Genomic DNA, 14,285 nt, shown 5'->3' on the forward strand with positions numbered 1-14,285 from the left:
GCTGTCACACACAGCCTCCCAGGCTCCGTTTTTAGCTGTGATGGCCTCCTGCAGCCCTCTACCAGTGAAAATGAAGCGTTCCACCTCCCCTCCAAGCTCCATTTTCGCTGGCAGAGGGCTAGCAAAACAAACTAAAAGCAAACAAAAGGAGAAATATTTTCCCTTTTGTATTTGAGCATCCAAGAAGAGACAGGAAAGGAGAAAGGAAAAAGAAGAAAGACAAAGAAAAGGAAAGATGGGAAGAGAGCAAGGAAGGAAAAAGAAGAGAAGAAGGGGGAAGAAGAAAAGAGAAGGAAGAGAGCAAGAAAGAAGAAAAGGTAGGAAGGAAGGAAGGAAGGAAGGAAGGAAGGAAGGAAGGAAGGAAGGAAGGAAGGAAGGAAGGAAGGAAAGTCCTGCCTTAGCACTTGGCCACCAGCAGCCTGCTGCCCTTTCGCCATTCCCTTGTCTCATCCTCCTGACATCTCCTAGTGGTCTCCCATCCTATCGCTGAGGATGCTTTGGTTGCAAAGCCAGGTCTACTTGCATGGCGAGGGAGTGGGCTTCCCTCTGACCCACATACTTTGCCCTCCCGCACACACCATGAGCAACCTGGCCAAGGAGAATGAGAACAGCAACAGCAGCCTTGAGGAGGAGGTAAGCGCTGCCGGGCACCCCCTCGGGGAAGTAGGGCTGGGTTGGACTGGGCTGTGGGGTCCCGATGCCCTGGAGATTGAGGGCTGGGTGCTTCCTCTCTGTTGCCTAGGGCTCTGGACAGCCTGCACCACTGTCCAGGGGTCCTCCTTGTGGCCTGAGAAGGACAGCGAGACTCCTCTAAAGGGCAAGGGTTTGGTGTTCTCCCTAGTCTCGCCTTCCTCCACTGGAGACAATGGATCTCCCCAGCCCCATCTGGGCCACCACAGGCACCCCAATATGAGTGATGTTGAACTGGCCATGCCCATCCCAGCTACGTCCTCCCGTCCCCCCGAAGTCAAACACAACCCTGAATGAAATTGAGTTTGACACCCCTGCTTTAGAGGATATTGAAAATCCTCATTATCCCATTTAGGACAGGTCTGGAATCCCTTGGATATCAATAAAACATTATTTTACTGGACGTTATGAATAGAGAGAGAAATACTAGTGGTTGTGGTTGTTGCTTTTAAACTGGTGAAATTTGTGCATTTTTCCATGTATCCATTCATCCATCAGACAAATTTGGGGGAGGGGGGGAGCTGTCTAGTAACAATTAACAGAAATCCATTGTAGTATCAACTCTGGAAAAAAATGGTTAAATATATTTTGTTTTTTAACCTAAATAAAACAAAGAAGCTATGAAGCAGATACATAGGATGCCCAAAGACTAGTTCACAAATACTGCAAAGTGTTTCTGCTGAATAAAAGCCAGAATATCAGGATTAGCCAGAGATTTAGTGTGATTTGCAAATGCTATGCAGAATTTTCATGCTGTCTTGAGCATGAAACTAATATATCCAGAAATGTCTTAAAATGAAAAAGAACAAAACATTTCTTTATAAAAGAATTAAAAAGGAAAGAATTAAACCCAGAAATTTCTGCCCCTAAGGGAAAACCAGGAATAGAGCTTGATTTTTACGATGAACATACTTCGCAAGATTGTCCTCATTTGCATGATAGAACTGTCTGCATACCTGGTTCATATTAGGGACCTAATCAGAAGCATTAGATCCAACTGACTGTATTTGAAATCTACTCACTCTTGTACTAAATCAGGAACTGGAATAGTTTCCTTCTCAAAAAAATTATAGGAAGAAAACAAAAGATACACAACAATTGACCATTCATTATATAATTATATTAGTTATTTGTTATTATTTGTTGGAAAACCTGAAGGACCAAGTTGAGGACAGATTCTCCTTGAGAATTCCTATGGGTCACTAAGATTGGCACTGATTTGATGGCACATGATCAAATCAATCAAGTCTTATTGTTAGGTGAGGGACAAGAGAAGAGGTTGCCAAGCATTCAATTTTGATCATGTGTCTGTGGGGAGGCTGTGAGAGTCACAAGTCGAGAACCAGGCATAAGTAACTTTTTCAGTGTCATTATAACTTTGAACGGTTGCTGAATGAATATTTGTAAGTTGAAGACTATGTTTATTGCTATATGTTTAAACAATGAAGTTGAGTAGACATTAACATGGATTTATCTACTGAGAATGAATGGAAATCTTTTGTAGACTAGGTGCTACACCTGTCATTTGAGCACAGACAGACTGTGGATGTAAAGTCAGTGAGGTCATGACACATATATTAGGGGTCTATATGTGTCCAGAATGATGTGGGGTCTTTTCGGTTTGGGAAATTAATATTAGCTTTTTTCCAGAATGCAATTAACTCTCTTTTAGGTTTTTCTACAACAGTGACAAGAAACTATAGCTGGTCTTTGTTCAATTTGAAGAAGAAAAAAACCTATGTAGGATCAGATGAAGTTAGTATTTAGAGGGTAAATCACTAAAAAAAAAAAATCCCAAAATAAGACAATACCATTTATGCACTGTTGCCAAGACAAGTTCACAGATGCATTCATGAAGATGTGTTCACGTCAAGGGAGACTTTTAAAGTTTAATTTTAAATGTTAGGGTTTACAATACTTGTCTTGTGAGTTTCCTATCTCAAAAAGCCACAGTGTAAAACAACTTTTTTTTATAATTGTAGTCCAATCTTTTGAAGTCGCAATCAAATCTGGTAGCTTCATGTAGTGCTTTGGGGCCTCAACATACCTATAACTGCATAAGTAGTTATTGTCTTATCCATGGCTTAGCCACTATGACAGGGTTCCCACAACATATTAAACCCCCCAAACCATCTTATGGCTTAATGCAGTGTTTGAAGCCAACCTACAACTAACCCTGGAATGGGAAGAAGCTAAAGAAACTCACCTGCTCTTTCTCTCAGGTAATAGGAAAGATATGGGGTGCTGCTTGGGTATGACAACTATCCTGTTTCACCCAAAATAAGACACAACTGGAAAATAAGCCCTAGCATGATTTTTCAGATACCTATATAAGTCCTAGCCCCAAAAATAAGCCCCTGTTAAGATTGTCAGCCAGACCGACACATTTAGTACTGCATTTCTCCAAAAATAAGACCTAACTGAAAAAATAAGCCCTAATGTGTCTTTTGGAGCAAAAATTAATATAAGACCCGTCTTATTTTCAGGGAAACATGGTAAGTGTTCGAAATTCTGTTTATATAATGCACCATAGAGGAAACAAAGAGTACAGTCACCATGTACTTTACTGTTCAACCATTTATTGTAACAGGAAACAGGAAACTCTACTTAGAACAAAAGAGCATCCAATATATATCATAGATTCAAACCTGTAAATACTGCCATCTAGTGGGTGAGTACTACTGTAGGTGTTGCATAGAAATACATTCCAACAATGAATTCCAACACTAAGCAATACAGGTACTCCTTGTTTAGTGATCATTGAAAGCAAAAATGACATTGAAGAAGTAACTTATGACTGGTTCTCACACTTTTGTAATTTCACCATAACAGCAATCCCACAATCATGTGATCAAAATTTGGGCATCTGAATCTGGCATGTGTTTATAATGGTTACCTGTCACTATTTGCAACTTTCCCCACTGGCTTCTGACAAGCAAAGTCAGTGGGAGAAGCTGCACTCGTATAATAACTGCAGTGATTTGCTTAAGAACTGTGGCAAAAAAGGCTGTAAAATTGGGTGTGACTCACTTAACAACTATCTTGTTTAATAACAGAAATTATGATGCCAATTGTCATAAGTCAAGGACAACTCATTCTTGGAACTGGAGCACTTTCAGGGTTATCATCTAATCAATCTGTCTCTTTTGGGAGGCATTCCCTTTTGAGAACAAGCACCATGGATTTGCCCAAGCAGGATGGAATTAAGCATGGGATGTATCTGACTCACTGATTCAACATTCCCCCTCCTGCTCTAAATAAGGATTAAATATTTCTGAGACCTATGATTCAAGAATGTTGTAGGTGTATAGTGAGTAGCAATCTAGATCTGCTAGCCAGTTCCTCATAGCATATATGACCAAAGTGGAGGGTACCAGTTCAATACTCTTTCCTCTATATTGAAGAGATAGCTTATCCAGTTGATAACACAAACCAATTCTTCCAGGATAACCCCATTTGCATCCACCAGTTCTGGCTCATCTTCTTCCCTAAAAATCAGATGCATCTGATACAAAACAAGAGATTGGTTAGTGTTTGGCTCCTCTCAGGCAGTTATGAGAAGAGATCTGGTGTCTTACGAAGTGTCAACCTGGTGCCAGAGCACACCAGTCTATGACTTAACTTAATACTGATTAGGGATACTAGATAGCTACAATTAGTTCACCTGCCCAGCCCTGTTGCTGCCTACAGGTGGGTGATGCCAAGTATCTGTGTTAATTAAAAAATATCTCACTACATGTGTAAGGATTTATCTCTCTCCCTTTATGGCTAATATTCTCTCATGTGGGTAGGTGAGACAGGGTTGAGGAATGTTGGATGAAAAATGCCAAGCTAACTCTACAGAGTTCTGAACACAGTAATGCTAGATGGACAAGGAATTTATGACTCTAATTCAATGATTTAAAATCCCAATCCAAGGAAATAATAAACCCTAGATTTTGATTTGCCTGTTTTATTTTTGAAATATTCTCATATCTTTAACATTTGGCCAAACAGTATACATTACAAGGAAGCAACCTTGTTGAATCTACTTCATTCTAAACCGAATCTTGTTTCATTTGTCATAGCTCAGCAGGTAGTTTGAATCTGATCAATTATGGGTTTTTAAAAATAAATCCTGTCCTGTAGGACCATTTGACCGAATAAAACAATTTCAGTTTGTAGATTGTATGCCCTCAATCAGGTTTGTACACCACCTTTCATTATCCAGAGAACAGTATTCTATGAGGGGAGAGGCTGTAAATAATCCAATTTAAAGTGAGGAAGAATGCTTAAGGGTAAAGGAGTTACCTTAAATCCCACCTCTCATGAGGAAAGAATCCATATCTTTGGTTGTACCTAATCTTGGGGGCTCTGGGAAATCGTGTGAATCTATTAGTATTTATATTTTTCATTTCTGTCCTAGACTTATTATAATGGTGGTGACATGGAAAGAATACCACACCCTTCATTACTTTTAACTCCCCCCCTCTTCTATCTGCTTTCTATTCCCTGACAGGATCCCTCTGCAGAAATTTCCATCTGTCCGAAACCGGTTTGGCCAGTCAGGGCTTCCTATTGCTGAAGTATTAAGGCGAGGTGGATTAAGGACTGGAAAACCACCAGCTACAGCTTCTGTCACTCGCCAGCGTCTCCACAACTACATGGATGTATGTTTTCTTAATAGAGAGCATAAGCTTATGATTAAATTTCAGAATGTTGCAGTAATAAATGAAGGCCCTCTGAACCCAAGTATGATGAGGCCAAAATACCAAAACTTGGTGGTCAAATAATTGGATAAATTTGAGGCAATTCAAGCCCATCCTCAACTATGGAAAGTTCATCTCTTTCAGCCCAACCTATTCAGGGAGGCTATTGTTGTGGGATAAATTGAAGAAAGACCCTATGTAAACTACCATGAGCTTCTGGAAGAAAAGCAAGTTATAAATCCACCAAATAAATTGATGGGTCTATGAGGGAAGGAAACTTAGCTGCTGGACAGAGCCTCAAAAATTGTGCCTTTGTTCAAGCCTTAGTGATAACCCATGATTTGTCTGATTTTGGTTAGGTATGTTGTAGGGATTCAGTCACTATAGTTAGTGAATGGCATGGCTTCTTCTTGCCCCTAATAATACTCAATGGATGACACTTCAACAAATAGTAATGCTATGAGATATACTGTATAAACTAGCCAACTAACCAAATGTAAGTGTTGCTGGGTTAAACAAAGGACCTTACAGTTAGTTCTCAATTTACAATTTAACTTGGGATTAGAAATCCAATCATAAATTATTACACTCACAAGTCAAGGTACCCATATGGCCTGACCCATTTTTTCATTTCACTTATTAGTGGTCCTCAAGCAAATCACCACAGTGAAATGAAATAAAGTAAAGTGAATGTTGCAAACATGGTCATGTGACCATAGGATGCTGCGATTGGTAATAAAAGTGAGCCAGTTGCTAAGCACTCAAAATGCAGAATCACAGTGAGGAAGAGGTAATTTACAATGGCCAGAAGTTCTTTACTGCCATAAAGTATCCATTCCAAACCCTAAACCTAACCCTCACTCTAATGACCACATAGATAGAACTTCTCTAGGATGATCTGTCCCCAACATGGTCCTTCAGGTCTACCAATGGTGCATGGTGCACCTAGTGCCAATGTAACTGAGTCCATCATCCTTGCTCTTCCACTTTTGGTGGAAGGCTTCCCATGAGAATGAGAATGAAGTCTTTGCACGATGTGTCCAAAATATGATAACTTAAGCCTGATCATTTGTGCCTTGTGTGAAAACTTTGGTTTCTTTGGTTTTTGTTGTTGTTGTTTATGGTATTTTGAGGTGTCTTCTCCAACACCAAAGTTCAAAATAATCAATAATCTTTCTATCCTGCATCTTCAAAGTTTAACTTTAATTTCCATAGCATGTCACAGAGAAAATCATTGCAAGCACATTTCTGATCTTTGTAGATATAGACATACCCCAGCATACAGTATGAATATATTTTCCAGGTCTCATTGCTATTCTAACAAAATGCTAGCCTATGAAATATTTCTTGTTACTTTTCTATTGCTTGCTCACTAGTGAAAAGTGGAAAACATCTGCCATGTCAATAGCAACTTTGATCATAAAGGTCATAAAACGGGGCAAAACTCACAATAAATATTTCACTTAGCAACAGAAATATTGGGTTCAATTGTGGTTTTAAGTTGAAGATCACCTGTATGCATTCATGTTCTTTCAATCCAGCTTCACTGAATATATATTCACTATAAATCCAGTTCCTTTTGCTGTGTTATGTACAGTCTGTGGCTTCCAGTCCAGTATATAAATTTTGCATGAGGCTAGTAACTTGTTCTAGGATTTCTAGTTTTCTCAGGAAATACCACAGTTGGATATGGTTGACACTATCAAAAGATCTTTCTATAATCAATTAAGCACATACTGACTTTTTTATTAAAAAATCCTTTCGCTTTCTCAATTTTCTAGTGAGCATCACTAATAATCTTTCTTGGTCCTCAGATTTTTGTAAACTAGACTAATGTTCATGCAGGGCTTTAATCTGAATGATCTGAATGATCCTAAGTATTTTGTTAGCATGTGCAGTCAAGGATACTGTTTGCATGCCCTCTTAGGTCTTCTTTCTTTGATATTGGTAGAATAATCTTTTCCACTCTCTTTACCATTTTGTCTTTCTCCAGATTTGCTGGCATAATTTGGTTAGAACCTTTACAGGTTCTTCTCCTCTTCATTGCTGTTTTTATGTGGATATTCTATCAATTCTTGTAGCCCTCCCATTTGATAATACCTGTATTCAAAGTGCTGATTTAACTACCTATTTTAGTACTAGAGATTCTTGGAATTATCTTGAAAAAATTATTTGCTGTTGATATTGCTAAATTCCTCTCATTTTTGAATCAGTTACTTATGTACATTGACATCCTTACTATGTTAATTTAAATCTCCTTCTGAATTAGGAAATATTTTGAAAAAGTTTTCTTGGGTTTCTATGTCAGCTTCTATCTTCAATGACTTTTGCAAATATATACAGGTAGTCATCGAGTTATAAATGTGTTGGAGCCTGTCCATTCCATTCATATCTTGAGGATTCGTGGGAGTGAATCTCATACCTTGAACTAGATCACTCCCTGCTTTCCCACATTCGCAAATTTAATGCGTGGGTGAATGTGTGCTTTGTTACGTGGACATGAGGTATCTCAAGGTAGGGAAGGCCAGGGGAGAGGTAGTGATGGAGCAGTTCCCCAAGACCTCCCCAACCCACTAAGATACCTCATACTTCTCTCTCACTGCCGCACTGGACTCACTTGCCTTGCAAAGATCTGTCTCCTCTCTGACACGGCTTCTTTCTCTTTGAGGAAGAGGAGATCTCCAGGGCACAGAAAGTGTTTTGCCGCACTTGTCTCCCACACCTTTCCCATCCCTGAATTCCTTTCCACCCCCACTGGGATAATTTTTGCCCAGATGGAGACCTGACGAAGAGTGGAAGCTTCATCTGTGTGCAAATAGGGCCTTCGAAAATAGAGGGATGTGCTCCATTTTGAAATGCCCCATAAGTACCTATGAGGCCTTTGAAAATGGAGGGATTCACTCTGTTTTGAAATGCCACTTAGGCACCTATGAGGCCTTTAAAAATGGAGGGATTTGGGGGGGGGGCGGAGCCTGTCGCCGAGGAGGGCTCAACCGAGCTCCTCTCAGAGATCTGGTCTGTATATCTAAATAAGATCATAGAGATCACCCCTTTTTGGCTATAAAGGGGCAGGGAGTAGCTCTGTGTGCTAGGGTCTATTCGTAATTCACAGCCCTTCTCTTTTTTTTGGCTGTGGACAGAGATTAGATCCAGCGTGAGCGGAGCTTTTATCTCCAGCCAGTTCTTCTCAGCTGCTTTTTTTTTGCAGCCCCAGACAGGCGATCCCCCCCCCAGGACAAAGCAAAGTTGTTTGAAGCTAGGATTAATACGGGCGGGTCCCACTCCTGTGAGATTTATGCTTTTATTACTATCTTAAATACCAGCACCATTTGTCTTAGAGGCTTCTTTGTTTAAACGGACTTCAAAATGGCGATTTCTCTCCGTTGGTGACTGATAGGGGATGTACGTAGCCGGTTTTACCTTCCTGCAGACCGCTCCTTAACAAGATAATTTTTTTTGTTTTTTTGGAAACAGAGGGGAGCGAAAGCGCTGTTTATTTGTTTATTTATAATGGCACCCAGGTCAAAATCGAAGCGTCTCTCTACAAATGTGCCTAAAGAATCTATGAATGAACTTAAAGAATTTACACTGGAATCGCAGCCCTTGTCTCCTACGCCCTCTACTGGAGAATTCTTAACACAGGAATTTTTTTTTCAAATGTTTAATGATTTTAAACAAGAAATTAAGGAATTTGTATTGGAGCTATATGGTGATTTAAAGTCTAAAATTGACCAAATGAAGGCGAATACGTTTGCAGCCGTGTCTGCCCTGTCAGATTATACCGCTGAAATAGAGAATAAATTGGAAAGCTTGGAGGAGGCTAATTCTAATTTGACTACTAATATTCAAATATTACAACAAAAAATTAGAGACACTCAAGAACAGCTCGTTATGATAAACTTTAATAAGAAGGCATTCGCAATAAGAGTCAGAGGATTGCGCGAAAAGGAGCGAGAGAATCTGAAACAGACCTTTGTTGAAGCCCTCAGCCATGCGGTGGGAAGCCCGGGACTTAACTTTGATTGGCAGATTCGGAAAATCTATCGCCAGAATTCGTTGGTAGCGGAACAGCGACAGCTCCCGAGGGACATAATTATATATTTCTCCACAAAAGAATCCAGAAACGCGATCATGCAAAAATTTTACAATAATAGTTTGAGAGTTGATGGCCAGGACTTGATTGTCTTCAAAGAAATACCATTTCAGATGTTGAGAGCAAGAAGAGACTATGCTTTTTTAACTAAAGAGCTTAGAAATCATCAGATTCAATATAAATGGGAGGCCCCAGCCGGCATTACGGTCACATTTGAGAATCAAAGACTTCGTCTCAATTCTGTTTCAGAGGCTCGAGATTTCTATTACAAGACTTTGAAGGCGGGACTTCCTGATTCACTTGGAAAAGAGGAGAGACAAGCCGAAGGAGAAGGCAAGCAACAGACCACATGGCTGCAAGATGGAGGGGGTAGCTCCCCCTCCCTCGGAGAAGCAGAAAAGCGGAGTTTGAGGATTTAGACATTCTAAAATATTCGCCAAAGTTGTGGATTGAATGGGGGTTTGCGACCTCTCTCCGGTAGAAAAAGCGGAATTTATTGGTGGGGTGATACTGAATGTATATATGTAAAATGCATGCAGAATGATTTACGCTGTTTAAATCTTGTTAGAAGGGAAAGTTTGAAGAGATTATTTTAAAATAGAAGGTAAACTGATTCTTGTTGAAACTATTATTTGAATATGTGGAATGATCTATGCTATTTAATTTTTATTAGAAGGGAAAGCTTGGTGAAATTATTTTGAGCTAGATTTTAAACTAATGTCTGCATAAATTTGATAGTGGCAAATATCAGAGAAGCAAGGGATGAGGGTAAAATGCATGCGGAATGATTTACGTATATTGGTGGGGTGATACTGAATGTATATATGTAAAATGAATGCAGAATGATTTATGTTGTTTAAATTCTGTTAGAAGGGAAAGCTGGATGAGATTACTTTAAAACAGAAGGTAAACTGATTCTTGTTGAAAGTATTATTTGAATATGTGGAATGATCTATGCTATTTAATTTTTATTAGAAGGGAAAGCTTGGTGAAATTATTTTGAGCTAAATTTTAAACTAATGTCTGCATAAATTTGATAGTGGTAAATATCAGAGAAGCAAGGGATGAGGGCAAAATGCATGCGGAATGATTTACATTGTTTAAATCCTATTAGAAGGGAAAGTTGGTCGGGATCATTTTAAGATAGAATGCAAACTGATTTTTGTGTAAAGTAATACTTGATCCACGCTGCTTAAATTTTACTAAGAAGGGAAAGTTTGGTCAGATTATTTTGAATTACTGTTTGAAATTAAGGTTAAGAAAGATTATTTACGCTGTTTAAATCCTATTAGAAGGGAAAGTTTGATTATTCTTCTGTAAAGTAATATTTGAATATGTGGAATGATCCACGCTGCTTAAATTTTACTAGAAGGGATTATTTTTGAGCTAGATTGTATATTGATGTCTATACAAATTTGGATAAATGTTTATCTGAATACAAGGTTAAGGAAGAGGAATGGGAGAGTCTACAGGAGGCCGGAGTAAATAACAAAGAAGCAAGAGACGAGAATAAAATATAGATAGAATGACATACTATTTAAGCATAGATAAAGATGGGGGCTGAGCTTAACACAAAGAGTTTCTTTTTTTTTTCTTTTTTCTTTGTTCTTTTTTTTCCCCCCCCCTTAATATATTACTTTATTTTTAATCCATACGAACATAAGATACTTTAGATAGAAGGCAGTGCCAGGTGTGGGCCCTGGGAAGTCGGGAGGAGTAGGGATGGGGATTTATGGGGGGTGGGTGGGTGGGTGTTAACATAGTCTCAATAAGAACAAGAATGCACTTATATACGGTTGTTCTTTTTTTTTTTTTCCTTTTTTTTCTCTTTTCTTTCTTATATTTTTTTTTCCTTGGTTTATTTTACTTTTTATCAGATTATAATAAACAACACTTGAATAAAGGAATACACCAAGGAGGGAGGTAGAGGGAAAGAGGAGGGAGGAGTAAGGAAGGAGTAAGGGGAATGTAAGGAGGGCGTGTTGGGAGTAAGGGGAGAAGGAAGGTTTGAGGGGAAAGGGAAGTAGGAGGGGAGCGTTAGAGGGAGGAAAGGAAAGTTGGAGGGGGTAGATGGGGTGTATGGAGGATGGAAGTGTCAGGTGGGGTTGTGAATGATGAGTTGTGTTTTCTTTTTTAATTTTTTTTATTTCTTTTTTTTTATTTTTATTTATTTATTTTTTCTTATAGCAAATACCCTGTATATAAGTGATTGTAAAATGGAATGTGAAAATGAATAAAATATATTTAAAAATGGAGGGATTTGCTCCATTTTCAAAGGCCTCATAGGGGCCTTGGGGGCATTTTAAAATGGAGTTAATCCCTCTGTTTTCAAAGGCTCCATTTGCACGTAGATGAAGCTTCCAGTCTCCATCAGGTTTCCGTCTGAGTAAAGTGTCCCAGTGGTGGCGGCAAGGTGTTGGGAGGAGGAGCAGGAAACAGGCACCACAAACTCTTTTCATGCAGAGAATGAAAGTTTTTGGGGTCCATATCTCATGAGAGATCAGGCACCTAGTCTCTGCAAAACAGGACGAGTGCCTGAATTTGTGCAATATTATGGCACCCAGGAACTTCCATCAACTCTCATCTCCCTTAAAAGCAAAGAAACTGTGGCAAAGAGGAGATAGATCTTGTAGGGTAAATGAGACCAGCAAGGCAGGATGAGAGGGGAAGTGCTTGTAAACACTAGGAGGTGCTTATCTCATAAATTCAAACAGGCGCTAAATGAATGCTCGTAATCTGGTGATTAGCTGTAATGACAAATTCTGTTTTGTTTAAACAGATTTTTTTCTTGTCTCTTTAACAGTTCTCTGAATATCGTTGTTCCTTCCTAAAATATTTAGCTTTCTTGGTTTTGCTTTTTTGCAATTTCATCCTTTGTTCTGAAACCCAATTTGTTTTCTTCTGTTTCTTCATCTTTGGCAATCTCTTTTTATATAATCCTTTTTTAAGTTTATTCCACAGTTCTCTAGCTATTTTAACTATGAGGATTAGGATTTCCAATATTTTCTTTAATAGGTAGGGATATTTCAAGATTATATTATGGAAAGTGTCTGGCTTTGTTTTTCTAATTGGCTTGGAATTTCACAATATTGGTTGGTTGAAAACTGGGCTAGCAATGAAGATATTATAGGATTGGTAGACAGAGATTAGTCACTTTCCTGCTTAATTTTTGTTTCCTAGATTATACAAACCAACTGTGGTTTTTTCCTACTATCTACAACTTCCAACCACAGTCAGCACATCAACCTTGCATGTTCTATAAATTTCTATACATTTCAAATTAAACTTAACCATAAAACTTTTCCCCTCCTCCTCTGATTGGAGCATGAACTAAGCATAACAGTAAAGTGTTGTCCATGATGTCCTATTAAATTTACATGATTATTATTTTGTTCTAAAGTACAGGTAGTCCTCAACTAACAACCAGTCACTTAATGACCATTCAAAGCTCTGACACACCTTTCGGGGGGGGGTTACTTATAATCTAGATTCGAGATTCCAACAATCCCTTCTTCAGTCATAATTGGAGGACTGCCTGTACTATTCCTTTCTATAAAAGCAAGGACATTCCTTCTTTGCTTTTCATGTCCTGAATAGTTAATAGCATGATCTTCTGATTCTCCAATCCATTTCAATTTACTGATGCCTAGTATGTTATTTATATACATTTCATTTCATATCTCTGTATCAAACTTTTCCATGTTCATGATTTTTGCATTCCATATTCCCATTGTCAATTCTTCTTTGCAGCCTCAGATCTTTTTTTCCTGCATGACAACATCAGCAACTAAACATCTGGAAGGCCACTTCCAATCTAACACCATGATAAACTTCATTAGTGTTCAGAAATATCACTTGTATGCCAGGTACAATTTGACCTGGGTGTTCATCATCCAGGCACTATGTCATCAATCACTTCTATCTTATTTATCCATGTTGTTTTTCCTAGTAAAATGCAGAAGTGGCTGACCACTGCCTTCTCTAACACACTTAAAATGATGCCCTTCCTGTTGTGGTTAAGGTGATCATGCATCTCCATCATCTTCCTGTATCACTGCTGCTGAATTTAGGTGCCTGCTCTCTTTAGTTGGGTAGCTGGAGTGACCTTAAGTGATCCTAATGAAAGAATACACTTGGCATACATTCCCTCCAAAGAACACCACTTACCCTGCTAAAATGAGGCAGGATTCTACTATTAGAAAGAGGATAAATCTAGTTCTATATAACTTTTACATAACCTTAATATTCCACTCTCCCAATCAAGCAAATTCAGATAAAAACTTCTAACTCCCATTTTGATTTCCATCTGAAAAACAAAAGACCAATATGCAAAAAATCTGTCAATTAAATGTTGCAATATGGGAGAGTCATCTGTGCTCTGTTCTCCTCAAGAATTCTGTAATTATTTTTTCTCCTTCTCATGCTGATGGATTTTTTTTTCAGTTGACTTTGTCATGTAATTACTGAGTGTGCTGGTTCCTCATTTGCTGTTCTTCTCCTTTTCCTCTTCTTTAAGATTAATGTTTCTGAACTGCTTGAATTCTTCTGCAAATGTCAGTTTTTCTGTGTCGGTGCTACATCTCTGTTTTGCCTTTGGCGATTCCCATATTGGATACAAAAAGATTGGCACTCAGAATGAGTTTGTTATTGGTGTATTTACTTAATTTATAATTACATTTTTTTCTCTAGACCAGTGTTTCTCACCCTTGACAATTTTAAGCTATGTGAACTTCAGTTCCCAGAACACCCTACCTAGTCCATATGGACTTGAACTCCCAGAATACACCACCTAGCAGTTATGGACTTGAACTCCC

The 14,285-nt window shown here is 38.7% G+C and overlaps 1 protein-coding gene across 1 annotated transcript in view; it reads left to right on the forward strand.

The window, feature by feature from the left end:
• Positions 1-579: 579 nt before the first annotated feature.
• The window catches only part of LOC116521598 (cathepsin D-like), a 30,266-nt gene continuing 16,560 nt past the window's right edge, over positions 580-14,285 (forward strand). Inside the window, exons 1-3 of the mRNA XM_032236255.1 lie at positions 580-633; positions 4,136-4,216; positions 5,202-5,339. Coding sequence (XP_032092146.1) covers positions 580-633; positions 4,136-4,216; positions 5,202-5,339 — 273 coding nt within the window. The remainder of the gene's footprint in view (positions 634-4,135; positions 4,217-5,201; positions 5,340-14,285) is intronic.

This window comes from Thamnophis elegans, chromosome Z, assembly GCF_009769535.1.
Source record: "Thamnophis elegans isolate rThaEle1 chromosome Z, rThaEle1.pri, whole genome shotgun sequence".
Classification (NCBI taxonomy): domain Eukaryota; kingdom Metazoa; phylum Chordata; class Lepidosauria; order Squamata; family Colubridae; genus Thamnophis; species Thamnophis elegans.